The sequence below is a fragment of the Lupinus angustifolius genome, chromosome LG18 (genome assembly GCF_001865875.1).
Source record: "Lupinus angustifolius cultivar Tanjil chromosome LG18, LupAngTanjil_v1.0, whole genome shotgun sequence".
NCBI classification, from domain to species: Eukaryota; Viridiplantae; Streptophyta; class Magnoliopsida; order Fabales; family Fabaceae; genus Lupinus; species Lupinus angustifolius.
The window spans coordinates 2,385,595-2,406,869 of NC_032026.1; the positions used below are offsets into that span (position 1 = coordinate 2,385,595).

The following is a 21,275-nucleotide window of genomic DNA, read 5'->3' on the forward strand; positions in this document are numbered from 1 at the left end:
AGGGAGTCAAACCAAGGGATAAGGTTCTTTAGTTTTCAAGAAAATGTCTAAGTGTTGTAATTGGAAGAATTTTTTGTAAAACGTTATTTCGATTATAGTGAAGAAAAATCTCCCAGATCAGCCGGGAGGCCTAGATGTAGTTTTCCAGTGGACCCGCAAACGAACCAGGATAAAAACTTTGTTGCACACTTTTATTTCCCTCTCTTTATTGCTTTAATCGATTACTTTGTATACATGTATTAATTGTAATAATCTGTTTCTATACTGTACTGTTGTAACTCTGATATATCTGTTAGCTCTGTATATTTGCTTCGATCTCAGTTGCTTGTCGTACAAGAAACTGAATCTGTTAGTGCGATCTGAGCTGTTTTAATCAATTAAATTGCTTGCGTTAATCGATTATTCTTTCTGTGTTAATCGACTAAACTGGGGTTTTTTCAGCATTGAATGTTGTTTGCGAAAAGCGGATACTTTGACCGCTACACCTATTCAACCCCCCTCTAGGTGTATTTTAGCCACTGATACCTAACAGAATGCAAGGTTGGACTTGGTTAGTATGGAAATAAAAAAGGAATTTGGACCGATAATGAAGGGAAAACGTACATTCGATTTCCGAAAGAAATGGTTAGCCAATGGTCCAAGTATTCATGTCTTATCCTACACTGCTTACCTAATTAATTGGTTCACGTTTTATACGAAAAAACAAGATGATCAAAGTAAAATGCAAAATAGTGGAGTGACTTTTGTTGCTCGAACTTTATACATGTCAAATGCAAAAGATAGAAACCCAATATATACGAACATCTCATACTCTGGAGTGATTGAACAAATATAGGAATTGGATTACACAATGTTTCGGATGTCGGTTTTTTATTGTATGTGGGTTGATAATAACAATGGTTTCCGAGTTGATGAGTTAGGGCTCATGTAGGTGGATCTTAATAGGTCAGGATATAAAGACGAGTCATTTATTCTACCATCACAAACTCAACAAGTATTCTATATTAAAGACCCAACTGATATGAAATGGTCCATTGTTCTTTTAACTAACGAAATAATTATCAATAATATTGATGACAAAGAATATGAATATATCTGTTTTGGCACATATCAGTCGCGTGAGAGCAGACCAACAATGAATGATGATTTATATACAAGAGATGATCACGGTCAAGGGCTTTGGATGAATCAATATGTTCTTTCAAACAAGGATGATATCACAGTACAAAAACAATCAAAGAAAAGGAAAAAGTAGATGCAAGTAGTCTTTGTATAATTATAGCTTAATTTTGATTGTTTGTTTATATAATTTTGTTTCTTTATAATTTGCTTAAATTTTTTATTTGTAATTATGTATTCTGTCAAAACATAATTGACATGATATTCATTGTTTGTAGTTTGTATTGTATTGATGTTAATAAAACAAACTTCTGACTTGTAGTAATATGTCTGTGTTGTTCAGAATATATAAATGTTATATTGTTGAGAATGTTTGTTTTGTTAATAAATGTATATACATGTATTAATTTATACAATTCAATAGTGAATTCTAGGGGAAGCTCTAGCATGCGCTATTGTATAAGATTAATACAACAACGTTTTTTATAGACATCAATGTTTTACATGTTTAATGCAACAATACAATATGTGTGTTGCGCTGTTGTATTAAGGTGTTGTTTGAGAATATTTATGATTATACAACAACGCTTTTCTCATAATGTACTGTTATATATATGCACTACAATATCTCGACAATAAACGCTGTTAATAATACCTATAAAATGTGTTGTTTATGTAAGACCTATAATAACAATACGCGATCTATATTTTTTTACCATTAGGTACTAAATATAGTATATGGTAGTGAGTCCCACTACACTTGGTATTTATCCTCACACTATTCCTTAATGCCCATAGCACTTGAATTATTTGTGCTTGTTCTATCTTTTGCCTATACAATTTGATTCTATATACATCGGTCTCTAGTATGAATCCTTTGTAAACGTTTCAGCCATTGCCAATATTAAAGGTTGCTATTTATTCTAATCACATTTATTGTCCCAAAATATATATTATTTTATATGGTATAAACTGTAATTGGGCAGAAAGATATTTAATAATTAAATTTTTAACTTAAATACATTTATGTTAACCAATCACAGTTCATGTCATATGAATTAATATATATTATATGATAAAAATGTGCTCCCGTATTTACTATCGTCAAACTACTTCCCCTGTTTCCTTTAATTTAATGATGAGGTCAGAAAGTCAACCCACCAATAATGAAATGTAAGTCACCAATATTGAAATCATAGCTATTAATACTCTATCTTCTTCATGTAACCATAAAATCTATGGATGAGATGGTATGATATTATATGTCAATCAAAAATAAAAAAAATAGAGAAGTGATATATAAGATTGCTATCCCTCTATCTTAATTTTTTTTAGAAGGCCTAACTTACTTAATAATTGAGTCTTATGATTTGAAAGAACAATTCATAACACTCAACATCTTTCTACCAATGAGACCATTCTCTCGTAGGTATATACATATATATATGTTATAGTGTTTTTTTGATCCGTAATAAAAGTTTACTAAAAAGAGAAAAAAATGAGGAGAAGAAGTGATACTTCCATCCACTTATAGTGTTTACATAACTAACATAAATGAATGTAAGTCAATAAGTTTATATATGTTGTATTGTTATGTTTGATTTTTGTGGTGTGCATGTAGAAAATGTTTTATCGGAAAAGGTATTAGTCTTCCACTTTCGACTGATACACCTTCGTACACCCAAACAAATAACATAAAACAACATGTAGTCTCAATATTTTAGCCATATTGGAATTATATTATTCTCAATATCTTTATTCATACATAATAGAAAGCACTCCCAGATATGAGAGATGCACTTATCACTGAGCCCATAACATCAGTAGAGCTCTTTATTTTATGAAAACACGTACATGTTTAGAAATCACCAAGAAAGTGTTTCAAGGGCAAAATACAACCCTATAGTTAGTTCCTCCGGGGCATGTAAATGTGCTTGTTGGGTCATCCTTAGGGTAACTATATGCATCAGGGCACCTATCCTTAAAGAATCTTGAATAATCAGTGGCTTGACAACTACCAGAATTGCAACAATATTGATCAGTTTTGAACACAGTGCAAGGGTTGTTGCATCCACCATCAGCTTTAAGCACACTAGGGCATTGTCCATTTATGTCACTAGTGCACCTAATGGCACGAGTGCACCCATTTGAGGTAGGACTAAATTCCATTGGAACATTGAACCCATCAACAAGTGATATATCATAAAAGTCTAAGTTGTTGAATTGGTTTAGGGCAAACTCGGCAAGGGTGTCTGGCGCTGCACCGTATGCCGTGCATTGTAGAACACCACCGCAATCACCGGTCTGACAATGTCCTCTTCCGGACCCATCAAAGTTGCAATTGGTTCGAGCCCATATGCGTGCCCCGGCCGTACCGGAAGCAACGTCAATCCCCCATGTCTCGCCAGAGTTAAGTTGTCTGCCTCCGCCAGTTGGCACGGCCGCAGCCCATACAGTGTATGGACATCTGTTTGTGATGTCAAAATGGGCCGCCCTGGCGAAAGCAAGACAACTTATGGTAATGAAAAAGTAGATAGAGAGACTTTTAATGTTGGCCATTGATTTTGATTATTGTTGTGGTGCATGTGAATTGAAGAAAATGTCCTGAGAGTTGGGTTTATATATAGGATACTAGATGGTTTAGCATGGGTCCATTCAATAGGTATACTTAACAATTTCATATGACTAAAGTTTTGAGATATTCATATTATGATGTCATTTTATTGCTGATGTATGGATTTGAAATCAAGTCAAGTATTTGGAATATAAAATTCGTAATTTCTAGTAGTACTATGTAAATATTGATGGACGGGTTTCAATTAATTTTTTTATAGAAATGAAATCAATTATGATAATTAGTTACAATAATATTCATATAATAGTCATGCTATTTATTTCATAATCATGTGTTAACCAGATTTCATTGAGCACCTTTTAATTGAAGGACCAAAATATATATATTAAAAACTAAAATCTAAAATCAGCACTCTTGAATGTTATATCATTTTTTAGTCAAGACTTTTCTCCTTTAATTCATTACAAGGGTGGGCACTGATTACTTTTCCACATTACAGCTATGTGAGTATTTGGCATATCAAATGGCATATCCATACTCTTTAACCAATCATAATTATAGCATTTTATTTTACAAAATTATAAGGTCAGTGAAGAATGAATAGATATTTGTGATTGCTAATATTCTCTCCCAAACATATAATCTATGAAAATATTAAATAATACCAATACTAAGATTGGACAATACTTATGTGAAATCCTTTATATATGTCAATATGTGCATGATATATTATTCACCGTAAAAAATATAACACATGCGTATTTTCTTACAGCTATTAATAAAAATAAGGTACATATACCTTCTTTTAATAACAAAATAAAAAACTTAAAGAACTTTACTAAAGTTTTCTGGTATAGGATTTTATGAACCCGTATAATGCACGAGTTATCTCTCAATTTTGTAATTTTAAATTTATTTATAATTGTTAGATTTGGCTGTATTGTAAAAATGATTTTTAAGAGTTATAAAATATTCACTGTTGATTTTTTTTGTAGTCAATTCTACTGCGTTTATTATCATTGATTTATATAAAAACTAATAGTACTATAGTATTTTTTATATTTGTAGAAACAGAACAACAATTATTTAATAATAACCCAACTATTGTAATTCATTAGTACTATTTGTATTCTGGCCATGAACAATGAAGTACAGAGTGAATTGCAACGAGAACCTCTTCCTATATTCCACATACACAAATCACAATAACTACATTACATTTAGTTCTTTTGTAAGGGAGGTGATGTAATTACACTGATCTCTTATTAGGGGAGCTAAATTTAATGTTTTATGTAGGGATGAGAACTAGATCTATTAGGTTTATCTCTTACCATATTTTAAATATTGATTGATACTTCGATTATTTTTAACCTGAATTTAGCCTTAAACTTGAAGGATAAACCGACAGTAAATGTTGTTTGGGTTTCTTTTTAAACCCAAACCTGATTACAGACGCAATTAAATATAATGCATATATCTTTTAGATAAAGTCTTCTTAATATTATTAATTATTATGAGAATGCGGTTTGTCATATGAAACGATATATGTGAATATTTTGTTAATTATTTACATATATATATATATATATGATGAGAAAACTAGAGAATTAATATACTTTGTACCAAAGAGATGTTATTATTTTATACACAATTGAATATATATACAAAAATATAATGAAAAATAAGCAACCATATTGTATCATGTTTATCAGTTGTTCAACACTAAATATTAATTATCTAATTCTGAATCCAAAGGCAATGAAACTCATCATATATTTGGGCCCTAAAATACTTAATATTATTCCACATGGACGACATTTTGGATTTCGAGAATACTATGGTCTCAGATGATTTGTAGCCACTAAGAGGTGTTTGTAAAGAAAAGTCTTAAGTGGTTAGAGATGATTTTCCATCCTATTTATAGCCATGGGATCATCATTTATTGGTTTTCTAAAACTGTTTTGTCGGTGTGAGACTCCTCTATTCACCGGAGGGAGAAGTACTATGAAAAGGGAGCGAAAACATAAAATGTGATGATAATATGTCCTTTTATTTATATTTATGTCATTTTTGTCCTTAAAATTAATAATAAAAACATAATTTCTCTCTAGTAATAGAGATGATCCCTATTCATTTTGTTGTGTTCTGATGAGTATTATTATAGAGAAGACATTAATTTAGTGATATAAATTCTGTTACATTCTCAAAAAATTAAAAGGTTAAAAATATGATTTTTGAGCATAACATTTGTTAGGAATAATAATCATTCACTTGTAATTCATAAAGTGAAAAATAACTTAAGTAGTGAAATACTAAATACTATTAAAATTTCACAGAATGGGTCATAAAAAGATAACTACTCATTAGAGTATATTTGTTATCCCACTTTTTGTACCACTTCATGTATGATAACTTTCGATAGGTTGAAAAAAATTATTTAAGTTAAACTTGTAATATTTAAATATATTTCTGACCAATCATATATTTTCTGATATATGGAGTGACACAAAAAGTAAGAGAGCATATTAAGGAAGCTGGTAATTGGCAATGACATGATAATGTAATTAATTGTAGATCAAATTTGTATATTTCAAGTTTAGTTGCAAATATCATTTTTTTGAAAAATACAACATGCTGGTTGAGTTTAGTTGTGTAAATATAATTTTTTAAACTAATTGCAATAACCAGCACTTGGACATATTATATTAGGAAGGTTCTATTAGTAAATATATCTTACTGTTGTCAATTGTCATCATTCTAAAAGGAAGAGAAGAAAAATCAACGAACTGTATTGCACCATTTTCCACATTGTGTGGAAATTTGCAAGGTGTCGTCAATGTATCGATTATTGCCATTCAAATAGGACCATAAGAAAAATCAATGAAGTGTATATCACGATTAACATAGTGTCGGGATAAAGATACATGTCATAAATTATGTATCATACTAAAGAAAATATGTTACATCAATTATTATAATATAATGATAGCTACAACCAACAAAATATTAAATAATAATTATGTAGTGAGGGTTACAGCTAATAACAAATAATTAATACAAAATGGATTAAAACTTAAAAGTAAGACCAGACTTCTTCCATAGGAGTGATGATTTTTTTTATAAAAATAAAAACTACAAAAGTTATTTATATGGATAAAAATATAAAAATTTAAGGACCCCATTAATTATGATTCTACTTCTCTTGCTTAGTGTCGACCCTGCATTAATATTCCGTGTGGAAATTTGCAAGGTGCTTATGGACTTATGGTCAACATACCTAGTATTGTCATTTTATTTTTTTTAGATGGAAATTGGAGGAAGGAAAATTAAGAATTGCATTACATGGTGATAAGTATTGTTACCCTATTCTTGAAACTACCCTTAATGCCGGCCACCTTTCTTTGAACAAGTGATTACTTACACCTAAAGACACAATGAAAGATCCAAACTTTTTTCCCTTGTTTTAATATGGACATGAGCATTCTATTCCCATGGAAAATGAGAATTGCAAAGTGGTAGTAAAGTAGTGCAACAAGTAGAAAAGGGTAAAGGGTAAAGGGTAAAGGGGGAAAAAGAGCATAATAATGAAAGTAGTTTGTTAAGGTTTTCTCCTTGAATAAGGGAAACTGTTGCAGCTACTGCTCTCTTCATGTTGTTTATCTAATTCATTGATTGAAGTTGAAACCTGTGTGATTCCACTTCCATCCGAGGATGATGAACTTGTGTTGTTGTCCTTTTGAGCCAAGAAGTCATAGAAAACCAGCTTTGAAGTGTTATTCCTCCTCACCTTGTTCTTTTTGTTGTGGTTAAACTTGCCTATGTCTATTTTTGTTGTACCTCTCTTCTTCAAAAATATCCGACATAAAACCCAATTTTGCATAGGAATCTGAGAGAGAGTGGTGTAGATGTTAAGGAGGCGATATTCATGGATGATCCAATCAGTTCTGGAACCATGAGGTGGCTTCCCTGTATAGAAAACAAGAGTCTTTTTCATACCCACACCTTGTTTTGAAGTCACAATTTGTTTGTCCAACCCAGTTGCCTTCCAGTAACCTGAATTAGTAGCTCTGTTAGATCTGTTCCCATTTGGATATTTGGCTTCCTTTGTGCTGAAGAAGTACCTCTCTTCCTCCAACTCACCAGGCAAGTCCCAAGGGTCAGATTTGCAAACATCAACCTCAGGAATGATGGAAGCAGGCAAAGGAAAAGAAAAGACTTTACGCTTCAAATATTGTACAACCAATTCCTCATCTGTTGGGTGGAAACGGAACCCTGGTGGCAATCTCACTTCTCCATTCTTAACAAAATTCACCTTCTCCATTCTCTAGTATTGTCATTCAAAACGGAAGAGAAGAAAAATCAACTAAATGCGTAGCACCATTAATATTCCACATTAAGTGTAGGCATTGCAACGAGCGCGAGCTGACGTGAGTAATGTTTTTCCATTCTTAAACCCACAATATTTATGAGTACCCGTGTAGGTAGCAGATATTTGTGGCTACCTAACGAACTTTTAATTTGAATTACATATTTATATATTTTGTAATAATAAATATATAAAAATAATTATTATATGAATAAATATGATACTTATATGATAAATTTATGATCATAGTTGAATAGGTGAAAATTATTATGAAATAATAATAAAGTACATGCTATATGATCTTAAAATAAAAAAAAAATTAATATATATAAAAATTTAATTAATAAATTTGCGGGTACCCACAAGGTGAGTATCATAAAACTCGTTCCCACCCATAAGTTATTTTTACGGGTACCCATTGCGGGTATTTTCACGGGTACCTATGAGTCGAGTTTTTTACCTTCCCTAATTGTGTGGAAATTTGCAAATGGTTTCGATATTTATTTACAATACAATACTCCTAATTACCAATACTGGTATATGGTATGTTTATTTTAGTTTTATAATGAATGTATAATAATTTATTTATTTATTGTGTGAAGGGATGTATTACTTTTTAATTGTATGAATATATTATTTCTTATTGAATATAAAAATAAGTAAATTATAGTATAGAGAATAAATAAACATAAATAGAGAATTAAGACTCACAATAAACCTGTATTTGCTTTGATCGAGACACTAATAATGTTAGGCTGCGCTAAAATACTTGTTTGATCAATCTATCTAATTTTTCTTCTTAATGAATGTGACATGGATTAGAAATTTAAAGAAGAAAATATAAACATTGCCTTGAAATAAAAAATAAATGAAATACTATATTGAAAATGATCGCTCTTAATTTTTTAGGATCCTTTAAGTGGTCCTTGATATTGATATTCTATATTTGGCTTTTGCAAGGAAAAAAATATGACAAAAAATTATAATTCTAAATTCAATTCAAAATTTATTGTGGTGATAGTGTAGGTGATGACTAGGATATAGTGGCCGTGATGAACTAATGCATGGTGGTCAATAGAGAGACATGAGAGTAGTGATGGTGGGTTATGGTAGTTGTGAGTGGTTATAAGATAAAAAGGTTTGGTGATTATGGTGGTAACGAGGAGATGATTTAGGTAATAATAGGTAATGATGACAATGTAATGGTGACAACATTGGCAACAATGACAATGATGATGTTTGCAGCACAAGTGGTAATATGATGGTTGTGGTGACATATGATTGTTGAGGAATTATATTGTGTTAAACTAATGCCACAAGAAACATTCTCCTATGCATATACAATGTAACAAACATCTAGTAAAAGAGAAACAATATGCACACTAAGTGCAGTAGCAGAAAACAGAGGAAAAATGAAAAAGAGGATATGTTTGAGAGAAATGTGAATTATAAAGAAGAATGAACTAATTTGTATTGAAAATGTATTGAATATCAATTACCACAACCATAAATCTTTGAAATATTAAGTGATATTTATAGCTTCCAAATTCCAACTAATTCTAACTAACTTTCTATGCTAGGAAAGTATACAAACTATCATACTGAAATAACACAAAATTTCTTCTGGTAGAAGTTTCTTCATTTTTTGTTATTCCAAAATTTCTACTAAACTTCTACGGGTGGAAGTCTCCACATTTTCTATTATTAATGCTGAAATTACATTATTTCTAACGCTCTTCCTTAATTCAGCATTCATAACCTATTTCTTAAACCTATCTTCATTCTTAGCCTCTCAAACCTTTCTTTCTTCAAAAGTTTTGTGAAAACATCAGCAAATTGATTTTCAGAATTGCAAAATTCTAGCTTTACTTTCCCTTTGCTCACTTGTTCTCTAATGTAGTGAAATCTAGTCTCTATGTGTTTACTTCTTCCATGAGAGACTGAATTTAGTGCCAAATTGATTGTTGATTTGTTATACACCATCAACAAAATCCCATCCTCTTGCTTTATCTTCAATTATGACAGTAAAGCCTCCATCCAAACAGCGTTATACTTAGAGACCTCACCATCTGGTTTCAACCTGGTCTTGTATACCCATTTCACAGCTATAGCTTTCTTTCCTCTTGGCAATTCAGTTAGACTCCAAGTATTGTTTCTTTCTATAGACCTCAGTTCTTCTTCAATTGCCTCAACCCAATGTGTTTGGTTCAAAGCATCTTCCACATCTATTGGCTATCTCAGCAAACAATGTCATATGCACAAAATCACTGTCTGCATTGATTGTTGAGTCAGAGAACACCTCATAGTCACTTAGTCTTGAAGGTGGTTGTCTAAGTCTTTGAGTTGTTGGAGGATTCACCATTGTAATAAGCACAAAAACTGGATCAAATATTATAGTCTCACCAATGCTACTTTCATCAGCTTCTTCAAATTGCAATAGGGTCTCTTGACCTTTATTAGAACTTTTAAGGTTTCAATTGTCCTTCATAATTGTTGATTGAAGGTACTTTTGGTCATTGATTAGTATGCTAATATTGAAGGTTTTGTTGGCTGAAAGTGGAGCCTTCAAGATTTTGTGTTTGTTTTTGTCAAACACCTTCAGCATACTATCCTTCATCTCCATGATATATCCCTTTTCCAGCAGCTGTCCAAGACTGACCAGAATGCTCTTCATCTTAGGTACATATAGGACATTTGAGATGTAGACTTTCTTCTCATCTCTTCTTTGGATCATCATCTTGCCAATTTCTTCTGCAGTGACTACACTATGGTCAACAAACTTAACCTTGCTCTTTGCTGATTCATCAAGTGTTGTGAACCAATCCTTCTTGCCTATCATATGATTTGAGCAACCAGTGTCAAGATACCAAAAATCAACATCTTGTTGGTTGTTTTTTGTAGTTGCCATTAGTAGGTAATGATCATCATTAGAGTCGCCATCATGTGTCAATCTGGTTGTTTCATCTTTTCTGCCTAGCACCTTTTTTGACTTGCATTCTGCTGCATAATGTCCATATTCTATGCAATTGCAGCACTGAACCTTCTTCTTGTCAAACCTCCTTCTATTCATTGAGTTTCTTCTTTGATCATGATCAATGTTGTTTGTGATGTTTGGTCTTTGAGATGAGGAGCATTGATCAAATTTATTCTCCTTCTTCTTATTCTTATTCCACTGTCCAGAAGGCTTCTTGAAAGATTGTGCTTGAAGTGCATGATCATCATTCTTCTCTAAGCCTCTTTATTTAAGCCTTTGTTCATGAGCTTCAAGAGAGCTTTGCAACTTTTAAACTTGTAATCTTCAAGATTCTTGGACTCCTCTATTGCAACAACAATATGGACATACTTAAGAGTTAGAGTCCTAAGTATCTTCTCAATAATAGATTGCACTTTCACCTCTTCTCCACACGATTTCATTTGGTTGATGTGTGTGAGAATCTTGGTGAAGTAATCTGCTATTATCTCATTCTCCCCCCTTTGAAGGAGTTCATACTTTCTTCTCATTGTTTGAAGTTTCACTTTCTTCATTTTTGCAGCCCCTTCATAACTTTTATCCAAGTTATCCCAAGCTTCTTTTGTTGTGTTGGCACCAACAATTCTCTTAAAGTTGGCTCCATCAACACATTGATGGATTAAGAACAAAGTTTTGCAATCCTTCTTCTTGGATTCTCTGTAACTTGTCCTTTGAGCCCCATTTTCATTCTTCTCAACTTATTGGTATCCATTCTGAACTATCTCAAGTACTTCTTAGAATCCAAAGATAGTTCTCATATGAATTCTCCATCCATAATAATTTTTGGTGTCAAGAATTGGTAGTGTCATTGCAAACTCAATACCATTTTCCATGATAGATCTAAGATCTTGAAATCTTCTTTCCTTGTTGTCCTACTATTTGTTCTTATCTTCCCACTTCGAATCACAACCCAAGATCCATCAAGAATCTTGCTTCAACCTTTGCTCCTGATACCACTGTTAAACCAAGGCCACAAGAAACACTCTCCTATGCATACACAATGCACCAAGCAGCCAATAAAAGAGAAACAATGTGCACCCTAAATGTAGTAGCAGAAAACAGAGGAAAAATGAAAAGAAGATATGTTTGAGAGAAATGTGAATTATCAAGAAGAATGAACTAAGTTGTATTGAAAATGTATTGAGTCTAAATTATCACAACTATTACATCTTTGAAATGCTAAGTGCTATTTATAGCTTCCAAATTTCAACTAACTCTAACTAACTTTTTATGCTAAGTGTTATTTATAACTTCCAAATTCCAACTAAATCTAACTAACTTTAGTGTCTCAATTCTAGTTATGGAATTGTAATTTTTATGGTGAAGATTAATTATTTATCCCATTCCAAATGGACATCCAAATAAGACAATTAAATTCGAATACTCAAATCAATCCCAAGCTCAATTTCATGCACAATTTCTTATACCAAACAAACTAATGAACTAACCAAACAAGCACTTCATGTATTTGAAGAAACTATTTTCCTGTATAAGATATATTGAATTCTTTAACCATTATTATTAGGGCACTCTTAACATTTCTCTTATCTCATTTTTTAGTTTTTAATTTTTTCCACTAAGCATGGATTTAATTCTCTAATTATGAGACGTGTGTCGTCATGGATGACTAGAATATACCATAAATAGTATCTTTATCTCTCATCTACAACTCTTTTCTCTCTTCCCCCTCCTTCCATCTCCATTCTCATTAAGCAAGCATCCCAATTGAACCTATAAGATATTTGTCGCGACCAGATTTTTTGTTAGAAGATCGACTCTATGACTTAGGAAGAGGCGAACTCGATTTCTATCTCTTCCAAATGATTTGGAGTCGTCACTACGTTTTTTGCGTTTAAAACGTAGAAAACTCTCTGCTATGCCCAATTCAGATAATTTGGTCTTTTGAACAGAGATTCTGAGCTCGGGAGTCGATTACGAATTGTGAAAGATATTAGTACCGCGTCTGCCCATATTAAAACATTACCCTTGCTAATCACATTAACTTTTGTACCCTTAAAATTATTTGTTAAAAATCAATTATAAAGCAAAATCTTTTATTTTTATATTTGTGTTTAATAAGAGTTTATCTTGCTCCTGCATATCTCTAGGTGCAATAGAGAAATCAAGACTACATAGTTCTGATTTAAAAATGATTAGTTAATTTGTTTGCTTTTTTATCGATTTGAATGTATTGATAGATATGGTAGAATTGATTTTTATTGGTTTTATAATATATATAACAATTTTAATTGAATGGAATTAATAGCTTAGAGACAGTGTTAGTCGTACATTATAAAAGTTAGTTTGAGATGAGTCAAACCATGACCTTACTATAAAAAATTCATATTTAATTGTGTGATATGATAATTTTTAATTGTTTTTTATATGGAACTAATAGCTTAACGACGATATTGGTCGTAGACCTTCTTCTTATTTTCATAGAAATTTTCATAGAAGTTAGAGACCTCGAACCATAACCTAACTATAAAAATTTCATAAAATTCATTTAGGTGATAAAATAGTTTTAAATTATTTTTATACAGAATTAATAACTTAAGGACAGTGTTAGTTGTAGATATTCTTTCTATTTTTAGATAAGTTAGAGACTACTCAAATGACTATCCTATAAAATTTTCATAATTAGTTTAATTGATTATATACATAATAACACCATTAGAATTGTCAAACGAAAGCAAAGAAACTCGGAGAGATCAAAATTTAATTCACGTAAGGGCTGACTAAAAGCCAACTATCTTTGTATGCTTATTGATTAAAGAAATAATTGTGCCTTAGCTTAACAATTGTTACACAACTTATATGATATGTCCATCCTTGTGCATCTTGTTCATAAACATGAGTCTAGTATTAAATTGTACAATTTAATCTAGCAAAGTTAGGAATTAGAAGATGATTTAATACTGATTTCTCTCTTAACTACATGCAAGTACATTATAGGTGACAACACTAAACTTATTAAAAGTATGGAAAAAAAACCACATTGTTGGATGTTTCTCATGTCACCAGATTTTATAAATTCTAATTAACATTAGTTAAACGGAGACTTGGACGTATGAATTACAAAAATTAAGAATCTTTCCTGAATATGTATTGGTTGAGAAAATAAATGGTAAGACTAGAAATATATTGCACATCATATAAAATGCTTACTAAATTTTGGTGAGAAATATTACCAACATAAGCTTATGATGAGTTACAGTAAAAGAAAGATCAAATATACCTGTTTACCTATCTGACCCATTTGAGTAGCTCTCATTATAAAATCTTCAATGTCTCTGGCTTTCTCAGGTTTCAAAAAAGCAGTTTGAGCAACTGAAGTTACTTTCACTCATCAAAACGTTGTTTTTTATGAGAGCACCAAAAGAAGATACTCCTGTAGTTGCTCTCTCACTTTAATCGGCTACTTCTTAGATATGATTATTGGTTCTCGTAGGTGAGAGTGATGAAAATATAAACAAAATAGAGAACTTCATTTTTTGGGACAAAATTGTCTTTTTTGTTGGAAAAAATCACTGCCTCTCCCCTTCCCATCTCATGTGTTTTTTATATATAAAGATATCCTTTAAGTTGGCAAAGAAATCGTCATCCGAGAATTAAGTGAACATTACTTGGTAAGAAAATTCATTAATACCGTAACTCCATGAAAATTATCATAAGGAAAAGGAAGGGTTGGTTGCTAAAAAGAGAGTGTATTAAGAGGGCTCATATGAACATAATTCCCTTTGGTTTTTTACCTTCTTCCATTTTCTTTCATATTAGGTTACTCTTCATTTTTTTGCTGAAAAAGAAATTACCCCATTCTTTCATTATTATTGCAGCACTTATCCCGAGTGCCTTTTCGTTTAAAAATATGTAACATTTCTTTATTTTAATAAATACAAATACCGAAGAGTTTATCATAAATATATTTAAAATTAAAATAAAACTATTTTAAAGTTTTCTAATTGATCGTTAATAACTGGTCATTCAAATGAGATGCAAATGGTTTATGGACAAATCTAAAATAAATACTCTTTTAATCACTTCAAAATATAACCCAGACAAAATTGAGTATTCACATATTTAGCTCCACCTCATATACAAAGTCATCCATGTCACCATATTTTATATTGTACTCAGTTTTCATATCCACCTTGTAATCATGACTTGCGCCAAGACTAGGGATGACAAAATGGGATTGGCTCGACGGGCCAGCCTATTCGGATATGTGTTTTTAGCGGGCCGAACTGAGGGTTTTAGCCCAAAAGTCTGTATTCAACCCGTTTTAGAAGCTCGTTTTTTAGATGGGTCATGGAGGGCCGGACCGGACTGACCTGACAGGCTAACATTAAGATTAAAGTTCATTTGTCTATCATGTTGCTCATTGCAATTAAGATTAAACTTTTACAATTTTAACTTATGTTTGGATGCTTAAACATATAATTCTTCTTTCTCTTTGTAAAGTGAACATTTAATATCTCTTTATGTAGTTATCTATTATCTTCACTCTTATCCAATTATTGTACTTGTTATCATATAAAGGTAGAGTTTCACTGAAAAATAGGGGTATTTGAATCAAATTTAAATATTTAATTAGTTGAAATGGAAAATTGGAAACTCAAACAGAACTACTGATTTTGATTCATTTTGGAAAATTAATTGAATTCGAATTTGTTTCAATTTATATTTTTAATGTAGTCAAATTCAAATTAAATTGAGTAATATATATTTTATTGTGATTGATTTATAATATAATAGTTTTGATTCTTATATATTTTTTAAACTTAGGAGTTATAAGCTCTATTGTGAACCAGAAGTCTAAAAGTTTAAGACTATAGTGGTTAATTGTTTAGAATTTACAAGTTTTGTACTAATGCAATATGTTATTATGAGATTGTGTCTTTTGTTTGTGATTTTTTGTTTTAAAAGACATTTATGAATTGCTTGAATTACTTATTTTTGTCTAAAAGCTTTAATGTGTGTTTTGAAAAAAAAAACAAAATGGGCTAGTCCTACCAAATATAGGTCGGGCTAGCATTTTGAGCCCTTTTAGCAATAAGGGTCGGGTCGGGTCGGACCAGCCCATATTCTGACGGGCCAAAAGCGGGTCAGGCCAGGCTAACTCGTATTGCCACCCCTAGCCAAGAGCATTAGCGGATCTTTTTTCAAACATGTGGGATTATAATTTTATTTAATTACAATTTATTATTAAATTTTATACAATAATGATAAAATATAAAGAAATAGGGACAATTATATAAAAGTTTTAAAATAACATTAATTTAAATGTCAATAATTAAGAATAAAAGTTTCAACTATATTTTCCAATATAAATCATCATCTTGACAACGGAAAATAAATCCCAATATTAGATTGATTTAGTAATTAAGAACTAAATTTGACAAAGAAATTCACCATAAAATCAATGAGTCCAAATCATGAAAATGATTTCTCTACTTTCAGAAGTTGGATAGCGTACATCTACCTCTCCATATTAAGTACGAGCCTTATGTATTAGGTCATCATTATTAAGTACGAAATTGGTGAGACAAAATACAAATATTAAATATAATTCAAATATTCAGTCTATGTGAATTATGAAATCAATAACTAAATTCTATGGAATCCTTTCGGTACATACTTAAAGTGTCATACCCCTTCTATGAAGGTGTTCTTTATCATTGAACATCATTAATCATCCGTCTGGAACATTTTAATGTATATAGATAAGACTAAAAAAGAAATTTTCAGGCCATTTACCATGAAGAGTGTTCCTTCTATAACCCCATTTGCATGGCACTTTAACCACGCTTCACTTCAGTTTCATTATAGATTCTAACACATTTTGGCCTTCACTACACCAGAGTTGCCATTTAATAGCGTGCATTTTAGATATATAATAACATTTTTGGGCGTTTTCTATGTAAGTGCAGTAGTAGATAATCATGTTTAACAGCGCTTTGCAGGCACTATTATATGACATACATACAACAACATTACCTCCAACGAGCGTTGTTATATATTTCATACATATAACAACGCATGCTAAAATGCACGCAGTTGTATTGTTCATAAATATTCTCAACAACACATATATACGATGACGTCACTTATAACGAGCGTTGTTGTATTAATAATATACAACAAGGTTTACTATAATGTACGTTCTTGTATTAATCATATAGAGCAATGCTTTCTATAATGTGCATTGTTGTATTAATCATATACAACATCACTATCTAATACATGTGTTGTTATATTTATACAATACAACAGTGCACTCTACAATGAGCAGTGTTGTATTGAAAACATACAACAACACTTGTCATAGCTTCACCTAGCATGCGTTGTTGATTTGTAAACATTAATATCTGTATATACATTTATTACGACACAAACATTCTCAACATCACAGACATTCTTAAAATCACAGACATTCTCAACAGCACATACACATTAATATCAATCAGAAGTTTTGTTATTAATATTAATACATCAATACAGCACGAATTAATTACAAACAAATAATATCATGTCAATTATTTTTGGTAGAATACATAAAATTACAAACAAATAATATAAGTACAATATATGCAAATTACAAACAAAATTATGCTATAATTATACAAAGTCGTGCATCTACTTTTTTTATTTTCTTTGATTGTTTTTGGCTTGTAATATTATTGTTTAGAGGAACATATTGATTCACACAAACCCATCATTATGATAATCTCTTATATAAATCATCATTCATAATTGGTCCGCTCTCACACGACTGTGATGTCCCAAAATAAGGATCATCTCCAACATCAATATCTCCATATTCTTGGTCATCAATATTATTCATGATTATTTGTTAGTTAAAAGAACAATGGACCATTTCATATTAGTTGGATAACTAACATATAATATTTGTTGAGCATGTGATGCTAGAATAAATGACTCATCTATATACCCTAACATATTAAGTTCCATCTGCATGAACTCTAACTCATCAACTCGAAAGTCATTGTTGTTATCGACCCACATACAACAAAAAATCGGCACCCAAAATATTGTGTAATCCAATTCCCATATTTGTTCAATGACCCCAAAGTATGATATATTTGCATATATTGGGTTTCTATCTTTTGCATTTGACATATGTAATGTTCGAACAACAAGAGTCACCCCGTTATTTTGCATTTTACTTTGATCATCTTGTTTCTTCATATAAAACGTGAATCCATTAATTAGGTAACCAATGTAGGATAAGACATGAATATTTGGATCATTATCTAACCATTCCAATCTTTCAGAAATTGAATGTACATTTATATTCAACTCCTCAACAATGTGATTTTTTAGTCACTTTATTAAACACTGATTATGCGCTTTAGAAATCCAATTTTCATTCGTACTTAGGTTAAACTTCCTAAGCATCTCCTTGTGTCTTTCAACATATGGCTCAACCTCGTCGACATTATGTAAAACATATAAGCGCGCTTGCTCCAATTCGGTTCTTGTTATTGTCAATATTTGATTCTCAGTAATCCCTTCGCCAAATGTTCTTTTTGCATACCCGGACTTTGGAATGCCTATGAATTCATCATCGATAAGGTATTCGGTACAAAAATTAAGAGCTTCTTCAACAATATATCGCTCAATAATACAACTCTCTAGTCTTGATCGGTTCTTCGCATACCGTTTTAATGTCTTCATATAACGCCCAATAGGGTACATCATATATGAAGGGTGATAAGTGCCAAAAATACCTAATTTTCATACACTTTCCATGGCACTTATCCTATGCAAATCATGCAAAACCAACTTAATTCAACACTTTTTAGATAAATTGTCATATTTTGATCAAATATTTTTGACCACCTCGTTTCCAACTCTCTATGTAAAGTTTCTAGGAAAATTGAAGAAGAAGAAAAATACTCAAAAAATATATATATAGTCAAGCAAGGAGGTATCCACATAGGCCATTTTATGCACACATGAAGCTGCTCACAAGCAGCCTGGTGTGGACATTTTGCACTGCCCAGCTGACCTGGCACCAACTTGGCTTGGTCAGGCACAAGCATTACACGGTTAGAATCAAGCCTAGCACAAGCCAACCTACTGAAGCAGGCAGCTCAGTGTGCACCTTGGGACTGTCCAGCTGGAACCACACCTAGCCAGAGCAGGACATGTTACTCAAGCAGACAGCTTAGTGTGGTCACATAGGCAGCCAGGCGGGCTGGACCCAGCATGAGTCAAACTTGACTTAGCCACCAAGCAACCTTGACCTCACTTGACAAGGCCTCTAAGCACTTTTCAGAGTAGCCCACGATAACATGGTCAAGTAGCTCACAAGTAGCTTTGGTGAGTCAAAACCAAGCAGCTGACTAAGTTGCTTGGTCTTGAACCAAACCTATACTAAAGGGTTTGGTGCGCCTGGCATGGGCAAGTAGGTGGGCAGGCGGTGTCGAGGTTGCCTATAATTAAGGCCCCATTTAACACTTCAAAAAATCATCTTACACACTTGAAAATACACTTCATTCTTCTTCTTCACTTCTTCTCTCTAGAAATTGTAGCCTCGGTTTTAAAGTTGATCTAGGTAATTTTTTGTAAATTTTACTTAGAATTGAAGAAGAGAAAGGAGATGGAAAATGTGACACAAAAACATAATTTTGTAATCTCATTTGGGTGCAAAAAGCATCTCATCCTTGGATAGATGGCTCATGCTCCTAAACATTGATTTGGATTATGGTATAATATTATTTCTTCTCTTCTTTAGTATTATCTTTTGAAATTAATACATTCAAGATATTACTTTTTGGTTAAGTTTCGATTCTTTATGAAGTTCTTAATGCGGTTTTAGCTTGATCACCTAAATCTTGATTTAAAGATCCAAAATGATTCTTCACCTACATCTTAGTTCACTTGCCACATCAAACAACTATTTTAAGAAACTTATGTTCAAGGCTAAACGATGTTAATGGAGCCTAAAGTAGGGTGTGACAACCTACTCCGACGAGTGACACTTAACTATCATTTAGTGTATTTCATAAGGTTTGAAAATCATCTTATCATTCTAGGACACTTGATGAAGGATTTAGAAATCATGTGTGGAATTAGCTGAAAGTATAACACATAATTTGATAATGTTTTTCAAAACCATTTGAGTCTAGAAATAATTCCATATTTCAAACCAATTTTCTCCTCAAGAATTTATGAATATTAGTTTATGTTTCCTTGTTAGCTTTTATGCAACATAACACAAAATTATCAAAAAGTGTTTAATCATTATTTTTGCTATAATATGTCTATATGATTTTCTTCTATTATGCAATTCCCTTTGATTCGACATAACTAAGGGTGGAAATAGGCCAGACCAGGTAATCGAGGTCTTACCCGATACAAATAATATAACAATTAAAACTGCAGTACTAGGAAGTGACTCCTAGGTCGTTTCCCAAGGATTATCTTTCTAACAAAGCTTCAAACACCTTATACTCACACACACACAAGGGGGTTTTTGTTGTTGGATAGTATCAACATAAATATAATTCAGAAACAGTAGTTAAACAATGTAATAAAACGGCTAAATCCCTTTGGTTCGTTTGTTCACAACTCAATCCTCAGTTTCAAAAGATTATTTTCAGATTCCAACCATTAACTTCCGAATTTGTTGAGAATCAATTAACTAAGCGATAATCAATTCAAAGTTCCAGAACCTAAACCTCAAACTAGGCGAAATCAGTATAAGCATGAAACGATTAACAAATTCACACGAACTAAGCATTCATGCACTAGAGAGAGTAAATCAACTAAGTGAAGATAAACTCAACCAACCAGTTTCTAAACAATGGCATTAAGCAAACCATATTCAGAAATAAGATAAATAGAGAAACCGAAAATGCATTAATAACAAAACCTCAAGAGTTGTGATACATTACCAAAGGAACTTAGTCCAGAAATTTAGCCTTCCATGGCAATGGAAGAACAAACTGAAAATGAAAAATGAAGAAGGAGTGAAACCTTAGCAGAGGAAAAAGAGGGAAAACAGAAATGTGTTTATGTTTCAAAGTGAGGAACACACATAAAACTAAATTGGGCCTAAACAATGGGCTCAAAACTAAACTACAATAAAAAGGCTTCTAAAATAAAAATACAATTTTCACTTCAACACATATCTTCCACTTCCATAATGCCCAAAATGTCATTGGTGCCAAATGTGA

At 31.8% G+C, this 21,275-nt stretch overlaps 2 protein-coding genes across 2 annotated transcripts in view; both read right to left on the reverse strand.

The window, feature by feature from the left end:
- On the reverse strand, positions 2,815-3,725 carry LOC109332203 (protein P21-like). Its single transcript, XM_019567095.1, has one exon. It carries the CDS (start codon positions 3,676-3,678, stop codon positions 3,001-3,003), a length of 678 nt encoding a protein of 225 aa, XP_019422640.1. The 5' UTR covers positions 3,679-3,725; the 3' UTR covers positions 2,815-3,000.
- LOC109332158 (NAC domain-containing protein 83-like) overlaps positions 7,010-21,275 on the reverse strand; it is a 24,882-nt gene continuing 10,616 nt past the window's right edge. Inside the window, exons 3-4 of the mRNA XM_019567018.1 lie at positions 19,429-19,435; positions 7,010-8,018 (exon numbers count right to left, since the gene is read on the reverse strand). Of these exons, the coding sequence (XP_019422563.1) occupies positions 7,293-8,015 (723 nt within the window). The 5' untranslated portion in view covers positions 8,016-8,018; positions 19,429-19,435 and the 3' untranslated portion in view covers positions 7,010-7,292. The remainder of the gene's footprint in view (positions 8,019-19,428; positions 19,436-21,275) is intronic.